At 50.9% G+C, this 18398-nt stretch overlaps 4 protein-coding genes across 5 annotated transcripts; 2 read left to right on the forward strand and 2 right to left on the reverse strand.

The window, feature by feature from the left end:
- Positions 1–1525: 1525 nt before the first annotated feature.
- Positions 1526–1993, reverse strand: PPTG_21689 (hypothetical protein; the record flags this gene model as incomplete). The annotated part of the gene is made up of 2 exons (XM_008899322.1): positions 1526–1732; positions 1811–1993. The coding sequence occupies 2 exons, from the start codon at positions 1991–1993 to the stop codon at positions 1526–1528; spliced, it is 390 nt and encodes a 129-aa protein (XP_008897570.1).
- A 2406-nt stretch (positions 1994–4399) lies between these two features.
- PPTG_05484 (hypothetical protein) lies at positions 4400–11682 on the forward strand. The gene is made up of 7 exons (XM_008899034.1): positions 4400–4502; positions 4617–4713; positions 4782–6331; positions 6420–7704; positions 7778–7866; positions 7929–11084; positions 11161–11682. Exons 1-7 carry the CDS (start codon positions 4497–4499, stop codon positions 11581–11583), a joined length of 6606 nt encoding a protein of 2201 aa, XP_008897282.1. The 5' UTR covers positions 4400–4496; the 3' UTR covers positions 11584–11682.
- A 600-nt stretch (positions 11683–12282) lies between these two features.
- PPTG_05485 lies at positions 12283–14815 on the forward strand. 2 transcript variants are annotated; one of them, XM_008899035.1, is made up of 5 exons: positions 12283–12483; positions 12551–12612; positions 12698–13712; positions 13788–13851; positions 13920–14815. In XM_008899035.1, exons 1-5 carry the CDS (start codon positions 12383–12385, stop codon positions 13971–13973), a joined length of 1296 nt encoding a protein of 431 aa, XP_008897283.1. In that variant the 5' UTR covers positions 12283–12382; the 3' UTR covers positions 13974–14815. The 2 variants fall into 2 exon arrangements, with proteins under 2 accessions (XP_008897283.1, XP_008897284.1); XM_008899036.1 differs by having other exon boundaries at positions 12698–13851.
- Positions 12521–18228, reverse strand: PPTG_05486 (hypothetical protein). Its single transcript, XM_008899037.1, has 3 exons — positions 14812–18228; positions 14612–14751; positions 12521–14542 (listed from the first exon to the last, which is right to left on the reverse strand). Exons 1-3 carry the CDS (start codon positions 18199–18201, stop codon positions 14152–14154), a joined length of 3921 nt encoding a protein of 1306 aa, XP_008897285.1. The 5' UTR covers positions 18202–18228; the 3' UTR covers positions 12521–14151.
- Between the last annotated feature and the right edge of the window lie 170 nt (positions 18229–18398).

Below are 18398 nucleotides of genomic sequence, written 5' to 3' on the forward strand. Positions count from 1 at the left end.
TGTAACCATTGGTGTATCTCACACCACTGTGAAACCCATTGTCGTAATCAAGTGGCTACATGTAGCCACTTGCGTGTAACCCCGTTACAAGATATGCTAAAAATTTTGGTTGGTGACTATTTTTTTTCTATCTGCATATATATTGCTATCACGGGAAGGAAGAAAAATAAGGAATGCAGGTCTTAGTAGGATAATGCTACCCGCATACTTTCCACTTGACATAGATATTGCGGCCGATGGAGAGGAAGGCGGCTGTAATATCGAAATGACAAACCTGCCCCTCGCTCACCAGAGCTAACAATTAAATTTGGCATTAATTCTTTGTCCGTCTCTACAGCTTAAACAAGAGTATGTAAACATGATTGGCTTGAATTTTGCAGAGAAGCGATCGTTTGATCGTCTCTCCCTTGAAAAATAAGACAATGATTTGCCGCACGCCAGCAAGTGATGCAATCCATTACTGCGCAGAGCCAAAAAGGTGATTCTCATATAGGTTTATTACAGGGCGAGAAAGATTGTCAAGGAGGTATTCAAGGATCGTCAATGCTAAGGCTGTAGTTGCTTGAAGAAGCTGGCCTGATGGGCAACGTTGCGGTAGACCAGAGGGGTATAATATGGGAAGCTACCCGACGTTAAGCCTAAAGACGCATTTTCTTTGTCACACTCAAGGAAGGAGGGTCATTAGAGATCAACGCTAGGCTCGTTCGTACGACCGCGGCGACGTTTTATGAGCGTTGTAGCCGTGTGTTCTGTATGCTGTGGACGTCATCTTTCAGCAGAGCTGGCGTCCTTGTGGAAATATCGCTGAAAACGGTCCATTCTACAGTGGAATACACCACTTGTATGGTCACGAAGTAGAAGTACCAGTTGATGCACGGGCATATGCTATCGACTGTTCGGATCACGCAAAGGATCTACACACGACATCATGATATTCAAGAACAGTAAGGCGTTTCATCTCAGTAAAATCACTAGATTACCGAGTGATGAGTCACTGAACGACAACGGTTTGCATCACGACAACTTTCCTATCGAGTGGGCGATTCTTGCCGATAAGGGATATTAAGGACTCGCTAGTCACCTTCGCTGTATATGCCAAAAAAAGGGGAAGACCACTCGGTCATGCTGAACAGGCAACTAACGACCTTATCACGCATAACAGCGCTACTGGCGAGAGCTACTTCGGTAATTAAAAAAGGTTTAAGGAATATTAAACCAGATTTGGCGGATCACATCCAGCAATACTGTTGGGAAAGAGAGGTGTATGACGATGTCTTCCGCTGGTGCGTTGCTGTCACAAACTTCCATATTTCCCATTCCCGTTTCGTGACATCAACGGAGGCTGGTACCGCCTGTCACATAACAAGTTGATCGAGATAGGCCAAAAGATTCAAGAGAAGCGTTATTTGATACAGGAGAAATACCGGGTCAAGCAGATACGACTTCAATCAGCCAATAAAACCATAGTGGACTTGGGCGGGGAAAACTGACGCGAACAAGGACGTACTTACGCAGCTCAGTCATGCTATTTGAGTTGTGGTCGGAGATACATGTTCACGTTGGGAATACCTTCCGCGGAACTGTGCAGAAGAGCCTCCATGCTGCCTTCCAAATAGTTGTCTCCACCGATGTCGCCGCCCAGTTTAGTCCACCTCAATCTTGTTCCGATGGCGCTGACACGCGCAGAGGTATGCGCTGTGGCACCAACGGTAGCATTGTGCGCGTTTATTACCTGCTTGCGGAAAGCATAGGAAATGATGTTGGCATTCAATGTAGTCGGTTAATCAGGATCTCGACGCCTAAGATGTACTTGATTGTGCCCATCGTCGCAAGCTTGGTCGTCTCCTTGCAGCGACACAGCAATCTTGACGGGCAGATTACGTGATACAATTACTAGTAAGTCACCCACGTACACGTTCAAGAACAGCTTGACTTCATCTTCTTCCCTCAGCACATATAGGCCAAGGTCGGAGCGCATTCTCGTACAGCCCATTGTGGTGTAGCGATTTCTAAGTAATCGCTGAAGTGGCTACATTCAAGTTGCTCAAGCCACGAACGCTTGGTCTTGCGACAGGTGGTGACCACGGTGCAAGATGGCCAAGGATACGTCACTACCAAACGCTCGTCAGGTCCGACTATGACCAAGATGTCACTCAAGTTGGGTGGTTCGTATCGGTGAAGCTGGATTAACATTCAGCGGTCAAAAACTGACGGATTACGGTACTTCGACTCGGTGACGGTTGGAGCGACTCTTCGGTGGGTGCGACTAGCAGTTGAACGCTCGGCGGAGACCTGAGAAGGCACAAGGACAGTTGAGGTAACTGTTGGCACGTGTAGCGATCCATAACGGATCATAGTTCACTTGATATTTGTATACATGATTAGGATTGCATATTAGGAAGAGCCCGAAAGGGCATAACGAATAACAGAACAGAATTTCCACTCAAGCACACGAGCGAGGTTCGGCTTCAAGGTAAGCGTCTGGATAAGCTTGTTTGGGTGTGTTATGCCTGTCGGTGGACTCGAAGCTTACTAGCGAGGGTTCATCCGGCAAGGCCAAGTGGGTGTGTGTATTGGCCGATTATATATCGGAAGTTTACGTGACGGCTTTATTGTGCCTATTTGCACGTGTTGGGGAGAGCGAGTTGCCTCCCATATATTCTTCCAGTCGAGTGTTGAACACTCGGCGCCCTCGTAAAAGGCTTACCCGTGCCTGGTACCCTTCCGCTGTTGGGACCACGAGGATTCATAACACCTACTAGCTTTGCTCGTGCTAGTAGCGTGCTCTTATTTTTACTGGTTGGCCTATATAAGCGATTTGCAGGTCCAGTCTGTCCCGGTGTAAGGGCTGAGACTGGGTCTTCAGATCACGCCCGAACGATCGTTTGCCGTTCTGGTAGATTGTTGTGGGTTTATCCTACCTACACTAGTAGCTAGAGTTGCCGTGGGAATTACAACACCACGCCATCACGACAAGCCTTCATGGAACGTGCGACTCCAATCATGCGGTGCTTTATATAAACGTGCAAGCTCTTCCACAATCTACAGGTGAATCATGACCCTTCCACCTGGAAGCCACGAGCCGGCCCATGAAAATGATCTTACCCAAGTTCCCATACAGAAAAGCCATCTCAACACCCGACTATAGCGCTTCCTAACCTCGCTGTACGGCGTAGTACATAGCCGCACGAACGAATTATAGATGCATAGGTGTAAAGTGCAGTTGACTCCAAGCTACTACTTTAATCCGTTGACATCGAGGTGCGTCTCATATTGTTTGATCCACCCGCGCTCGTCTCGCTTTATAGCGAAGGCCCATCTACACACAATCATCTTTATTTTCATGGACAGCTTAAGGAATACTAGTTTCCAGGCCCAGTGGGCTTTCAAGGAACATATTTCCATCAGCGCAATACTTCCCAATACTTGCTTGCACGTGCTTGCTTGTGCGTTATCGGAATTTGCACGCCGCCGTGGGTTGCTCCTAACACACCATGTAAGTATTAGCCGTACTATCACACGAGCGATCTATCAATCTTCAACACCGTAGTGAAATAGTCTGCTTTAATTTGTATTACTTCTGCTGTGACGATTGCGCCCTTTTCCACGCTACCCACGTAACCAGTGCTGAATCAAGCTCTGGAAATCGGACGTGTGCACGAGTATTTTTTTTTTTTACTGCTAAGTCCTTCATAGGAATGGTTTCAAGTTTACTTTTGAAGATGGCACCGATTGCAACCTGTGGTAGCAGGTGCTGCAGCTCGAAGACCTTCCGTGCCCAAAGAGCTGCTGCTGACTCCAGCACGGGTATTCTGCTTTGTATCGGCAAATCTGTCGTTTTGAGCGTTTGAAAGTCGGTACCTGGCAAGTAAGCGCGTGGGTATATATTGCATCTTGTGGTAGAGAAGGAGACTCGAAGAATGGACTCTCTTGAGACTGTAACCATGCGGCGTGAGGCACTGCGAGCCTCCTGAAGCGCCTTACGCTACTGAACCGCTCGGTGAGTCACCAGCTTGAGATGTACCATAACATGTATTAACACCTGTGGATAACAACTATTCTAGATACAGTGGCGATAAAAAGTGGTTTCCTGGCGCGATCATTAACGAGATAATGGTCTGCAAAGTATAGATATATAAACAAACTGGTCGAGCACTTTTAAAAAAAGTGTTCCGCAAGTTAGTTTGAAATTCATTTTAGTGAATTTCAATCTTTTTATGCGCGCATACTTCGACTAAGAAAAGAGAGGTCAGACCACAAAGCCAGATGCCAAAGCACCTCTCTTTACGGTCTGTGACTGCAAAAAGAACAATCTTTCAAATATACTACACAGTTAATAATATATGAATCCCGTTCATCACGATTTTTCTATGCTGCCCGTCCCAATTTAACTGCTTCTTGTGGACCTCGTCACATCGCTTCGCCCAACCCTTACGCTTCATCACTTTAATATCAACCGAGACCACAGAGCGCCACTGTACTCGTCGGCGGCTCTCATGCGGGTACGTATCAGTCGCCCTCATAGGCCTCTCTTTCCGGACACCTCCGGGTTTCCATCGCTAGTTACGTCTTTTGTGCTCACGTCACTCCTTTCTCCACCTTTCTATGCGTCTCAGCGTCGACTTTTGCGAGATGGCGGGAGGCGCCTGTACGCAGCAACAGTGCTGCTGCTTGCCTTCGCGTCGACTCTGCAGGCCCAGGCGATGGTCGAAGGTAATTATAACGTATATCAGCTCTTTATTACCGCTTCTGACGCCCGATTTGGCCTTGTATTCGAGCAGAAGCAAAGGTGTTCGACTCGGTACCAGCGATCGCGGCCTTGGAGAAGCACGTGATTGAGCTCGAGTTCGAGCAGATGACCACAATAGCCAGAGGAGATGTGGGTGATGACGGCCGAAGCCCTGTCGTCCATGACCCGCAGGAAACAGAGCCTTTGTTGGAGGTACAGAGCGCTAGCAGCGCGTCTGAGTGCTCGGGTAGTGCAGGAGACGCAGAGACGATTGAGTTCCCGCAGTCAGAGGACTGTAGTCAGTCTGCAAGTGTCAGTGATGCAGCTTCAGGTTCAGGAGCGGAGAATGAGGACGCTGTTCTGGGCGTAACGCTTGATTTAGGCGGACTGGAGATCTCTGTAGGCTCGGTAGACATCGCAGTTGGTTCAGGAGGTATTGACGTATCCGCGGGCTCAGCAGGTATCGCGGTAGGAGCAGGAGGTGTCGAGGCTACAGTGGGCTCGGGATCGTATGGATTTGGCGTTTCTGTGGGGTCGGACTGCGTCGGTGCGACCGTGGGGTCGAATGATCTCGATGTCTCGGCTGGATCAAATGGCTTAGGAGTCTCGGTAGGATCCCTAGGATTGGACGTGTCAGTTGGATCAGACGGCATTGACGCGACCGTGGGGTCACATGGCGTCGACATCTCGACAGGGTCACATGGATTGGATGTTTCGGTTGGATCCCAGGACTTGGACGTGTCAGTTGGGTCAGGAGGCTTTGGCGCTACCGTTGGATCGAACGATCTCGACATCTCGACGGGTTCAAATGGCTTGGGAGTCTCGGTTGGTTCCCAAGGACTGGACGTGTCAGTTGGATCAGACGGCATTGATGCTACCGTGGGGTCACATGGCGTCGACATCTCGACAGGGTCACATGTATTGGATGTTTCTGTTGGATCCCATGACTTGGACGTGCCATATGAATCAGGCGGCATTGGCACCACCGTGGGGTCGAATGGTATTGACGTTACGGTTGGCTCTCGTGAAATCCACATCGACGCGAGCTCCAGGGATATTGACGCCTCTGTAGGTTCACAAGGTCTCCACGTTACGACCAGCTCTTCCGATATTGATGTCTCGGTCGGATCTCGGGGCGTTCACTTCGGAGCTAGCTCTGCGCACGCTGACGCGACTGTCAGCCCCAACACCGAGTATACCAATCTTCCGACTGTCGGCCCCAACGTGCAGGTTACCTCCACACCGTCAAGCGTGGATGTGTCTGGAGGATCTGGTAATGCCCAGGTGGTTGTTGGTTCCACTGACCACAGCGTACCAATTAAACAGAGTGCGTTTTCGTACTCGGGGGAACGCACTATTGTTCTTGAATCGACATCAGCACCAAGCTCAAATATCTCGACTACGACGGAAGAAACTCCGTCCCCAGAGAAATCAAGCAACTTTACTGCCGCATCGGGAGAATCGGCGGTGCCAACGGAAGCATCGTCTGTGAACGATACTGTATCTGGGTCATACAGCGGGTCAAGCGAGGTTGTCCAGGTCTTTTCACTCACAGCAAGCAACAGTTCCTCAAGTGTGTCTGAATCTGGAAGCGATGGCTGGGTTCGTCGCATCACTATGTTCAGTATGGTTATCGCTCTGGTACTAACTGTGATTATTATAATCCTTGTGCTTTGTTTCGTTTTCCTAGTGGAGCGGGAGTGAGTATTATGAGCCGTACACTTCAACCTACTGCCGGTGTAAGGCTACGGAATGCCAGAACGAATACCCGGGCGAGTCCAGTGGCTCTACATGCGAAAGCAAGTTGTCCGATGGCTCGTGTCCGGCAGGATACAAGACGTGTGTGTCTACAGATTCGTACAAGATTTCGACGTCGACTGTCACTCCTAACAGTGTTGCAGAGGCGACGTTCACTCTTTTGGCTGGCGATATCATCGGAGCGTTCTACAATTTGGGGGAAGAAGACCCAATCACCCGCAAAAGCAACTGGTGGATCACTATTTCGCTGCCTAGTGGATGGAGATTTGTGGCATGGGAGAACACTGCAGTTGAAGTGACACTACGGGACGATGATAGATACTACTCATTGGCTGTACGCGTACACAGCTGCGCAGACGTGACGAACAGCAGTAACTGCGACAGCGACACTCATCGTTATGGCTTCGTCGATGTCATGAGCCTTATCGAGGGTCGAGAGGATTTAATGACGTCGAGCTCTCGTGGTCCAATGTCCTTCGTGTTGTCCAAGAGTATCGTCACTGGCGTCAAGGCATCCAGCAGTTCTGTGGGTGTGAGTGTGTCGCTGTCTTACGAATCCTCGTCGGGAACGCTTAAGTCTGCTGCTACTTCCAGACGCACGCGGGAGCTGACAGTGATTGCTTCTGGCTCCATCGCCTCTACATCCGCGGCGGATTTCAGCGCTCTAACTCTCGCCACCATGGCGTTACCCCAAGTACGAAGAGGCCGCTTGGATTCGTCGCTGGTGTGGATGGAGGAGGACACTGAGATCATGATGTTGTCTTTTTCAACGTCTACCATTGTCGGTCCCAACTCAGCCAATCCAAAAGTATGCGTCGACATGCGCTCATCGTATTGCGCGAGTAAAGGACGGGAGCCTACATCTACTGTGAGCTTCGGATCTTCCACGCAGGCTTCATACGTCCAAGGTGGGAATCCTTTCCTCAACCTCTACGCCGACCCTGGCGAAACCAACCTGAACATTCAGAGCGACAATGCCACCTACTTTTGTGTGACGAACCTCCTTCCCTCAGGTGTCAAGACAAACGACTCGTGGGAGATCCGGACGACCTTCACCTTCCAGATTCAAGTAACAAATGTGGCGTGGACTAGCAATGAGGATCAGGAGGATACCAACACTGGATTCCGATTACCTCCACTCAGCGAGGTGGTGCTGATGGACGACAGCGACGTGATGGGAAGCGACTGCGCACAGACGTTGGTTCACCAGAAAACGTGTAAGTACTGATCCGATGTGGCTTCTGTATCCGTGCTTCTGTGTACTTACAATCATGCAATTCTTTCCTACAGACTCGAAGTCCACTCTGAGTGTTTATAGTGTCATGTCGATCACATTCTTCGCTGTTGCGCTGGCCGGTGCTGTCCTCGTTACTCGAATGGTAAGCTTTTTGATCTTTTTGCTAAAAGCTGTAGTCTTGACTGATAATCCTGCTGATAACAGAATGGTATCTCTTTCTCGAGACCTACGTTCTATAACGACATGACGTCGCTGTCCGTGATGATGATCTTCATTCTATGCATCGTTGGCAATGCAATTTGGATTAGTGTTTCGACGAAAGCATCGTCGGCACGAGGAACGGATATCTACTACCTGCTGTATGCGATTTCTGTCTGCTTTACGTGGACGATGATGACGTCGGTTTGCTTCCACTGGGGAACCGTGCTGTTCCACGACGTGGGGCCGTCTGGACGATTATTAGTGTTCGTCGTGTACGTGATCATCAACGTGGCGTTCTACGCCGTTCAGCTGTTCGGAGTGGTCAGCCTCACGGACTTCTACAAGTGCACGTACGATGACTACCTCAAGAACCCGTTCTACTCCATGCGCCTGTGTTCAGACGACTACTGTCCCGATCTGCAGCCGACGCAGTGGAAATATGCGGTGGACAACGTCTGCAAGGATGTTAGCTACTCGGATTGGTTCTTCCCGCTTCACCAGAGCGCAGAATTGCTGATCTTTCTGACTTCAGTGGCGCTGCTTGTGCTGGGAACGTTTGTGATCCAACGTGGTGTGCGGCTGATCGATCAATCGGGTGATATCTTCGACGATCACGTGGTGCAGGTGATGAAAAAGTCGCTGATCACGTACCTGGTGGTGATCTTATCGATTGCTCTTGTACTCGGAACATCCTGCATCATGAACTCCATTCTCCACTGGAAGAACTGGAGCATCAATTCTGTCGTGTGGTATGTTTTCTCTATCTGGCTTCCGACTCTGGTGCCGCCGATTGGGTTTCTATTGCTGCAGTGGAATCCACGACTTCACGGAATGAATTGGAACCCGTCGTTGCACGTCAAGGACCCGCAGCTGCTTCATCGTACGATGTCGAGTATCTCCGAGAAGGTTGAAAGTGGCAAGTTCGACATGTCTGGAAATGGCACGGGGCTAAGCGATGGCTGGGCTGGTATTTTACGCTTTCCTGACACGGAATACAACCCCATTGGCCAGGAGAGCGTCGACGGCACGCAGAATGTGCTTGCACTAGCAGTTCAGCTCGTGTCGCCCATTCCTCTTACACATGCCTGCTTTGTTGAGCTCTACGTCGCTGAGAATACGTCGCCTGAAGGTGAAAACGATGTGACTGGAGAAGATCATTACGAAGACCTTCCAGTGCTGAGTTACCGTCGCTCTTCCATCAGTACGTTCATTGAAAGCGGACTACACCAAGAAGGAATTCTCAGTCGTCGCAGTCAGTCCATCTCGCTGCTTGGCGCCGGTGCCTTACCTACTCCTGTGCCGGTGTCGAACCCGGCAGCAAAGTGGTCGCGTGTGGGCTTCACAGAGACTGTTCTACCTACGCTGGTGACTGGCAACTCTGAAAGCAGCAGCGGTGTTACTCAAATCGCTACTTTCTTGTCGGTACTTCAGATTCCGGTGATGCCCGCGAACCCACTTCTCCGATTTGTCGTGTACGAAATTCCGGAAAAGGCTTCGTCCCCGTCTTCTGATGGAGAGACGCGTGAGTCTCGTCAATTGATGCGTGCATCGTCCATTCAACTCGATGAACGCGCTAGAATTGCTCGTGTGTCGGGAATGGGTATGGCTCCACCTTCACGTCCTAAAGTGTTCTGCGAGTTCTCGTGTGCATGTGATGATATGCTGTCCGCTGACGAGGTGAATTTAGTGGCTCGGCAAGTGTCTTACCGCAATCGATCGCCGATCCCGACAGTTCTGAGTGACGGTACTGGCACGGAGTCTCCGAATGTTAATGCTGCTAATGGGGCTGCTATTCCGGAAGTGGATCCGTCGGTACCTCGCCTTCGCGTCAAGTCTATGACTGTCTCTCCACGTCAACTCAAAGAGAACTCTGGCTTCTACATCACGAAGAGTTTCCAGTTTGCTGAAGGCGACGAAATGGTGATCGAAGACATGATCGAGAGTCCGCTGACGAACGAACTACCGCGTCAGTATTTGGAGTTGCTGGTTACTGAGCGTGCGGATGATCTGGCGCGTGCACAGGCTGAAGCTGCGGGCTTTGAGGCAAGGGTGAAGAGTGGACTTGTCGGCAATTTGTACGACAACTTGATCGAACAAATTCAGGGCGAGAATGACCAGACCGTGGTGCAAATGTGGCTGAATGAACGCGTCCAGCAACGCAAGATGTACGTCGAGGCGCTACGTGAATGCCACCAGTTGTGTATTGATCGTGCAGAAGAAGGACTCAATTTCAAGGCTAGTACCGAGAAGAAGAGCCTCGTGTTGCGATTCCTGCCCATCAACCTGCATGTGCAGGACATGTGGGTCGGCCCAACGGCGGATCTGCGCTCGCAGCGATCAAGACGGACGTCACCTAACGTTCGGGTGTATCCTACTGTGACGGTCGGCGCGTTTGCTGCTCACTGCTTCAAGTTCCGCCACAATGGCAGCATCCTGAGCTTGCGTGCGACGTTGCAGAAGCGATCGCTGTCGCGCGTACAGAGCGACGTGTCAGACAAGAGCGTCGACGTTGTGGACTGGACCAATGCGGACATTCGCTCTACGGACGAGACGCGATGGCATCTCACGACACGATTCGATATGTGCTTTTCACAGGCGTTGACGACTTTGGTTACGTCCTTCTGTCGCCAGTTGGAATACTCGTTGCAGCACCCGAGCGACCGCACATTCCTGAGGACTATCGACTCCATCGGTTTCCTGTTCCAGGTCGAGTCATTGCTGTCCACACAGGGCAAGGAGATCGGGATGCTTGAAGACTTTTCCGCTGCGGTCGATGCACTCAAACACGTGACGTTTGTGCTGGACACGTCGCCGCCTGCCCACCTCCCTTCTACGCTACTCAATCTGCACATGAAGAACACCACACTACCTGGTGTTGTGTCGGTGCGCTTGAGCAAGGGATCTACCAAGGGAACTTTCACTGTGGCGATTGGCGTGCGCTGCTCGGAGGACGTGCGAGCATCGATCCCGTCCACCATTCGATCGGGTGGCAGTATTACCGTCACCCCCGTGATCTTCACACAGGGCATCAACGAGATGCAGACGCTAGCCAATAATGCTAGTGCCAAGAAGACGACTCTACAAGATATCATCAATCGCAAAAGCTTCTTCGTGCTGACACGCTACGTCGAGAAATACAAGCAGCTTGCTGCTCAGAGGGTACGTTGCGGGATGGATGATTGCTCACATTGTTTAGTTTACTGACCCCTTTTGTGTTGTTGTGTGTCAATTGCAGCCAGACGCAGTGCCTACGCCAATGAGCACGATCGCGCCTCTGCTCGAATCGCTGGAGGAGCGTATTGCGACTGCCAGCAAGCGGCATGTCGTGAAATCTAAGCACCCCAAGATCATTCAAGAGAGCTCGCACTTGTGCCGTCTACTTGGTGCTGGTCGTGTTACTTCGTGCAAGAGTGCCAAGGACCGCACTGGTATGTCCGTGACGCTCGAGCAGGTGCGACTGCTGAGCAAGAACCACGGTCTGCCCGAGGAATTCGCGGTGCGTACAGTCTCAACCATGCGCAGCAACGGCGTTCGCCTGGAGAACGCACTCAAAAACACTGGCAAGCGTCAATACGCATTCAACGCGTTGCAGCGCTCGCTGCTTCCCGATGAGTACAAGTGTCCCGAAGGCACATACGGCCGTGGCAACGTGAGTTAAGGAGACTCGACTGACACTACAGTGTTCGTGAAGTAGCCTCCGTGTCCAAACACGCTGTTATTATTTTTTGTCGCTGAATACAATTTTGAGGAAAAACAATGTTATTAGTTCTAGGTCCTTTCATGCGTAGACGTGGAGAACTTCTGTCGACGTATCCTTTTGCCAATTCAGGAATGAGTCCTCACTTGGTCGAAGTAGTGTTTAGACGCTTTTTTTTGTATGGAAGTGCTCCTTTTTTCTTAAATAAGCTTCTCATAAACTCCAGCATCCATCTTCGTCTCAAAATGAGATAGAAATCTAATTCTACATCAAAATCATTCGCCACCATCTTTGTCTCAAACGAAGAAACGAACTATCGATAGTGTATTCGAACCAAGGATGGCGCCTTGAATTTTGCTTGTCAACTTAACAATCAAGGCTTTCATTGCCAATCAATCAGGAAAATCCTTTCTACACCACCCACCAATCTGTCGGATCGCTTGGCGTATCTTAAGTTTGTTCTTCATGGACAACTAAACATAGCACATGGAGCAATGTGCAACATACTTGTACAGGAGCTGTCATCTTTCTCCACATTTAAGACCAAGCTTTTGCAGTTATTTAAGTATCACTTTTCGCATAGAAAACAAAAAAACTTTCTGTTTCCCTACAAATTTTAAGTCATAAAAATCAGCCAATCAGCGTTCATAGAAGTGGTTTGAAGGAGGGGACTTGGGCGGCAAAAAACTCTTGGTCTCCATTATCAAAGAGAGAAGCTCAACCGAGACGACCCCGAAACTTCACCCCCGCTCCCGACGAGATGCCGGACGATATTGAGCGCATTGTGGACCGCAAGCTCATCAAGCAGCGCGTACACTACTACGTGGTATGGAAGGGCTTTGGACAGGAGAACAACACCTGGTACGGACTGCACCAAGTCTCGTGCACCATTTAGAGTTCCTAACGCATTTTTAATTAATTTTCTCAGGGAGAGCCGTATCGACTTGATGGCCGATGGCTACTCGGACATCATCAAGAGCTTTGAAAGCCGTACGTGGGCGCTGTTGTGTTATAGTGGCTCATTACTCGTTCTTTATACCTATCAAACTTACAATTTTAATTTATTCCTTTGCAGAACGCAAGAAAGAGTCAGGAAGCTCGACGTCACGCGGTCGCAGCCCGCGCAGAAGCAAAAGCCCTGGCCGTCCCAGGAGTCGTCGTAGTCGCTCTCGTAGCGCTTCAGTGACCCGTAGTCGCAGTCGCAGCGCCTCGGTGAGCCGTAAGCAGTCAGAGGACAACAACGAGGAAGAGAAGAAGGAGAAGAAACACAAGGAAAGCCCCAGGAAGACTTCTCCGACTGCACAGTCACGCAGGAGCCCTCGTTACAAAGAGAACAACAACGAGGAAAACGTCAAAGAGACACCCAGACGCCGATCCACTCGCAATCAGACAATGGAGACGTCGTCTTCGACGCAATTCGTGTCTCGTCTGGACGAGGAGGACGAATCGGTGCTGCGTTCCACCATTGCAGCGCTGACCCCCCACGTGCGAGAGATGACACCTCCAGCTGCTTCGACTGAGCACAAGAAGCCGGTGACGCTGTCGTACGAGGAGGAAGAGGAATCCGTACTGTTGAAGCCGCAAAGCAACGAGAAGACCGCGACTTCCGAGTCCAGCGCTACGATCAGTCATGACCACGAACACGCTAGCCCCGCACAGAACGGTTTGATTGCTAAGGCGGTGGAGAGCGGCTACCTTGCGTCGTTCTTGAGTGTAGCGGCAGTGGTGGGCTCCTTGGTGGTGAGCCAGATGCTGCCGCGTGATGCGGATGAGACGGAGTTGTGGCGGAGATGGCTGTCTTTCCTGACCCCAGTAGTTGCGCTGTTGCTCTTCTTCCACCAGAAGGATGCTCGTGCTTCGGCCAAGTGGGTGGCCACTGGTCTGGCGTGGCGTGCTGCTGCGGAGCTGCTGCTGCTGATCAGTGACACGCCTCGTGAGTTCGAGATGATGGTAGCTATCTCGGTCGCGCTTGCTAATGTAGCGCTGCTCATTGCGGTCGTGTCCATCCTACGCAACCGTGAGCACGAACACTCGAAGTCTACGCTTGCGCTGCTGACGGTGGGCGTATTAACCCTCTTCCTGTCGGACAGGTGAGCAATTGTTTGGATACTGTGTGATGGATATTTGTTGCTAAGGTTTAACTGGACTTGTTGTGTGTTGATCAGCTGGGTGATCTCAGCTGAGAACTCGGAACTGGAGTCGCGTGTCATCCTCATGTCCATGGCTGTTGTAAGTATTTGAGTACACTGCTAGAGTGATGAATTATGCGACTAATTGAGTTTATCTGATTTATTCAGCTGACAATCGCACTGTCGCCGATGCCGACGGTATCCTCGGAGGATGATGATTAGGATAGGGCGCCTCAGTCACCCTGCTCGACGCTGTAATTAGGAGCTTCTTGTTTTTTATCGCTGACTTCATTCGGAGGCAGCATTGTCGCTGCAACCATATGAATTTGATGATCTCCGCTGGCTGTGTTTAGACCCGTCCTATCGTTGCAAGATGTCTGTATTATTCAACCGAGGTGTCTTACTCTTGCGATAGAGCCAGATGCAGCGTCTTGATCAATAGCTGCTGACTCTGGACGCTCACGATCGAGTCAACGTCGCCCTCACGGTGTACCAGTTCTCGAATGACCTCGATCGTCAGTGCTGCCGTAGTCTGAGCGCCATGCACACGGTGCTCCGGTCGGGAAGAGTACTCCTTCATAGCCTTGTAGAGTAGCGTTTGACGCATCATCGACTCCAGCTTCTCTTCGTTCACACCGGCGGCCGACTCGGCTGCCAGGTTATCCCACAATTCACCATCATCGACAATACAAGATCGCCACACACCAGCACGCATCTCTTCGTACTCTTCGGTCAGCGGGTCTGTTGCCAGCGTCTCTAACGCTTCCAGAGCCATCAAGAAAGTGTTGGTTCTGTTGCATGAGAAAACAAAGTGAGTAAAACACGTCAAGCAATAGGCAAAATCCAGGATTCAAACTCACCTCATGGGGTCATCTTTGTCGGCGGAAAGCGCAGACGATAAGCACACGTGGGCCAGTTCTTCAGGTGATAACGGCTGTGAGCTGATAGACTCCTTCAACGGCAACTGCAGCAGCAACTCTTGAAGCTTCCCGCGGACAAGCTGAACACAAAAAAGCGTAAGAATGTCTCCTTTTCACAGAATGAATAACAGCAAACGTACCTCATGGTTGATCTCCTGAACCCTCTCAGGGTGAGATAGACTGGGGGAGGCGAAGGCAGCGATCTTGGCAATACTAGTCATCGTCTTGCGCTTCGGCAACGACCGCTGCTCGCCCTTGGCTTCACGGAGTGCAAGAGTCGCGACCTGGTCGTACCGCTCGATGGAGACTGCTGTCAGCCAGCGGTACTGCCTCAGATGCTCACGGCTCTTCATGAACTTGTGCAGTGACGGCGCAAAAATCTGCGAGTGAGCCAGCAAATACGCCATCATTGTCGCGCTAGCTTCTTGAGTGCCCTGAGTCCACGGGTTCTGCACTTCGCCGTTGTACCAGCGGAAAATGAAGTTGTCAAAGCCCTCGTGCTTCTTGCAATACGCCTCCAACCGCTTCGACGCCGGACTCTTGGGCAATTTACCAAGCACACAATCCAGCTTGGACAAGTTCTCCGAGTCTTCAACGAACACCAGAAAGACCATTCCTTCAAAGTACGAATACGTCTCGCAGAGCTCCACACATTGGCTGAACAGCTCCGCGCGTTTCCGCGTGACAGCACCATCCTGGTCAAAGTCAGCGGCGATATCACTGTCTTGAGACAGAGTCTGGGTCGCGATGTATACAAGCGGGTTCAGCGTTACGCGCTTCGTGAATGTCTCCTCCTTGCGCAGTTCATCTGCTTCCTCGCTTGAAACGAGAGGGATAAACCGAGCATAGCAGTCAAGCAGGACGGTTCCTAGCCTCCGGATCTGGTCCGTGATCTCAAATACTTCGTCGTATTGCCAGCGAATCTGCTTGTCGTTTGATCCTTGCGAGTATCCAGCCAGCACAGACAAGCGTGAGATTTGAGTCGCCACAACTTCGCGTACTTCACGCGTGAAAGCCCAACTTCCAGTCGGCTCAAAGCTGGCAGAAGAGCTGTGCACAGGGGTGCAGAACATACTGAGCATAGCACAGCCGCTCTCTAGCAGAGCGTATAGATACGTCGGGTCACTCTCGCCAATAGAGGTCGCTAGAGTCTGCACCTCGTCACCCAAGAGCTGGAAAAGCTCTGCAATCTTGCTCACTTCGCAGTAGAAGACATCAAAGGCGTTATAGCCTGCAAGACGAAGCTGTTCCTTCTGGTAACCTCGATTCTCCACAGTCCTTTCAATCGCATGGAGAAGGAATTTCCCGGTTAGACGACGCTGAATCTTCTCCACATCAGACGAAGCTTCATCCTCTGTAGAACTCGACAGAATCGACGCCTGGAACTTGCTCAGCGCAATTGCAGCTTGCAATTTCTCTTCGTTCTCAGTCAAATGACGCTTGAGCTCATCAGTGCTTTCAATAAACTCCCAGACCGACGCACAGCGGCGTTGGAGAAACTTCATAAACGCGACGTGGCGGTTCCTCTTTTCTTCCAACTGGTAGCGCACCAGTTTAGGTGTGACCGAGGAAATGTCAGCCTGGGTCTTCTCAGTCTGCGGCAGGGCTTCGTTATTGCCATCTTTCTCCCAGCGCAGTCCAGACGAGGACTTGGCATCCAAAATCTGGAAATCTACAGACACAGCAGCCTGCGCAACAGACGCCACATCTATTGAGCTCACACGCAGCGCGGAAGCAGAGTTCGGGTGCTCGTGGAAGTGCGTCAAAATCAAGCGAACGTAGTCCTCCACACTCAAATTCTCACCCAAGAAATGTGACGACTCACTTGTGTAATTGCTCGCTTCTTCCCGTCGCCTGCGTGTCCTCTCCACAGCTACCTCGGACGGAACTGGAGGCGCCAAACGTTCCAGTTTCTGCATGTCTGACGCTGTAGCTACACACACAGACCCACTAAGCGACTTGACATCTTCTTCCATCAACAGAAATGACACAGATCCCTTCACCGCGTTGTTATCGAACGAACTCTGGTCTACGCGAGCTCCAAACGCTAGGGCCAGTCGACCTTGAGCACCTTGAAGCGGGAACACCGCTGAACGCACACTGGTCTGTCCAGCTTGAGGTAACAGAACCGTAGAAAACTGAATCGGCTGCATCTGCGTCCAAACGAGATACAGGGCACCGCGGGTAATGGAAAAACTCTCCACCTCGAAGAACCGCGCGGCAGTCTGCTCATTAAACGCCGGCTCAAAGTCCAGCACACACGCCCACTCCAACTCAGGTGGGGTGTCTTCATCCACAGCCCCCAATGAGAACTGGAACAACGCATACTTAACCGTAGCGTTTGTACCAGCACGCGACGAAGAGCACACAAACGCCACTAGCAATGAGAAGCACGTCTCCTGCACGTAAGGCATCGAAACGATGTACACCTTAGCCAAATGGGCTTCTGGAAAGTTGTCACTGAAGTAACTAATAGCCACGCGACAAGCGTCGAAATGCCACTGAGAAACACACGAGCAATCCATCACATCTCCAGTACTGAACGTCCGTCGCTCCAGCATGCCGTCTCGGAACAGTACCAGCATATCTGCCGTCTCGTCCACATCCCCTCCACTGCTACTCATGGACACTGCATCTCCCATGGACGAAGACAGCACTCTTAAGTACTTAATGGGCTGATTCACATCCAGTTCTCCTCCATCAGCTCCAGATCTTGAGGCAGTAGACGAGAAGAAAAACTGTGATACAGACTTGGTGATGCCGGATAGGAATCCTGCACTCTGCTTCTCAAAGGCTCGGACGCGGATCCGTCGATCCTCCACTGCGACTTCCCATACATTGCCTTGATTACTCCAGCACATCAGTCCGTTAGCGTCGTCGTGGATCTCGTCGTCTTGTGCTCCTTCTTGAGTGGCCAACATGGCCGCATTAGGGTGTGTAGTCACTTGCTCATTACTCCCAAGAGGGATCTGCACACTGAGTGGCACACTCTCATATGGGAGTTCAATATCCTCCCAGAAGAGCACAATACCGCTCTTCCCCACTATCATGAGACTGAGACTCTGGCTGTAGAGAGCGAATAGGAAAGGATACAGCTCTTCGTCCGGCTCCAGCTCGTCTGGCAGTTGCAGAGCGATGACTTTGCCTCGGTCCTGCTGCCATAGTAGCACCTTGGTACGTAGTGGGAAGACAAAGTACGGAATCCATTGACGTCCACTGCGGTGCCGCGCCGAGGGTACAGACGCTCGGCAGCAGCGGACCTGGTGACGCTGCTGAATAGGCAGATGAGGCCATTCCTTGCGCACTTCCTCCAGTACTTGGGGCGGCAGACTCGCGCCTTCTACGATGGTGCAGCTTCGCGAATCCACCAGCAACGATGCGCTCTCCTCCGCATCGGCCTCGCTGCCCGAGCGCGGCGCATACAGTGCGTCCCAGTGCTCAAGACGCTGGCGCTTGCTGGCGTCGGTCGACAGCAGCCCAGTGCCCACGCGCTTGGACGGCACCTCGACGAACTTACGGGCGCGAAACATGCTCCAATTTCCTCTGTGGCCACTCACAGATTTTTAGTCATAGGACTCTGAAATTTAATATATAAACTTTCAAATATTTATTTTTTTAGTAATATAATATTACAGAGTTTCTAACATAAAAATGGCAAAAAAAACGAAAAATATTTTGTTGTTGCTCTGTTTTGGGATAGATGTTCACCACTGCCAATAAATATGTC

Source organism: Phytophthora parasitica (genome assembly GCF_000247585.1).
Source record: "Phytophthora parasitica INRA-310 unplaced genomic scaffold supercont2.7, whole genome shotgun sequence".
NCBI classification, from domain to species: domain Eukaryota; phylum Oomycota; class Peronosporomycetes; order Peronosporales; family Peronosporaceae; genus Phytophthora; species Phytophthora nicotianae.

What these genes read in the sequence shown, in the direction of transcription:
- PPTG_05484 (XM_008899034.1), top strand. An exon ending in GGCCCAGGCGATGGTCGAAG is followed by an intron (nt 4,714 to 4,781) that starts GTAATTATAACG and finishes GTATTCGAGCAG; the next exon opens with AAGCAAAGGTGTTCGACTCG. An exon ending in GTTGGTTCACCAGAAAACGT is followed by an intron (nt 7,705 to 7,777) that starts GTAAGTACTGAT and finishes TCTTTCCTACAG; the next exon opens with ACTCGAAGTCCACTCTGAGT.
- PPTG_05485 (XM_008899035.1), top strand. Translation starts at nt 12,383, where the DNA reads ATGCCGGACGATATTGAGCGCATTGTGGACCGCAAGCTCATCAAGCAG. An exon ending in GGACAGGAGAACAACACCTG is followed by an intron (nt 12,484 to 12,550) that starts GTACGGACTGCA and finishes TAATTTTCTCAG; the next exon opens with GGAGAGCCGTATCGACTTGA. An exon ending in TCCTCATGTCCATGGCTGTT is followed by an intron (nt 13,852 to 13,919) that starts GTAAGTATTTGA and finishes TGATTTATTCAG; the next exon opens with CTGACAATCGCACTGTCGCC.
- PPTG_05486 (XM_008899037.1), bottom strand. Translation starts at nt 18,201, where the DNA reads ATGTTTCGCGCCCGTAAGTTCGTCGAGGTGCCGTCCAAGCGCGTGGGC. An exon ending in TTCAGGAGATCAACCATGAG is followed by an intron (nt 14,752 to 14,811) that starts GTACGTTTGCTG and finishes TTTTGTGTTCAG; the next exon opens with CTTGTCCGCGGGAAGCTTCA. An exon ending in GACAAAGATGACCCCATGAG is followed by an intron (nt 14,543 to 14,611) that starts GTGAGTTTGAAT and finishes CTCATGCAACAG; the next exon opens with AACCAACACTTTCTTGATGG.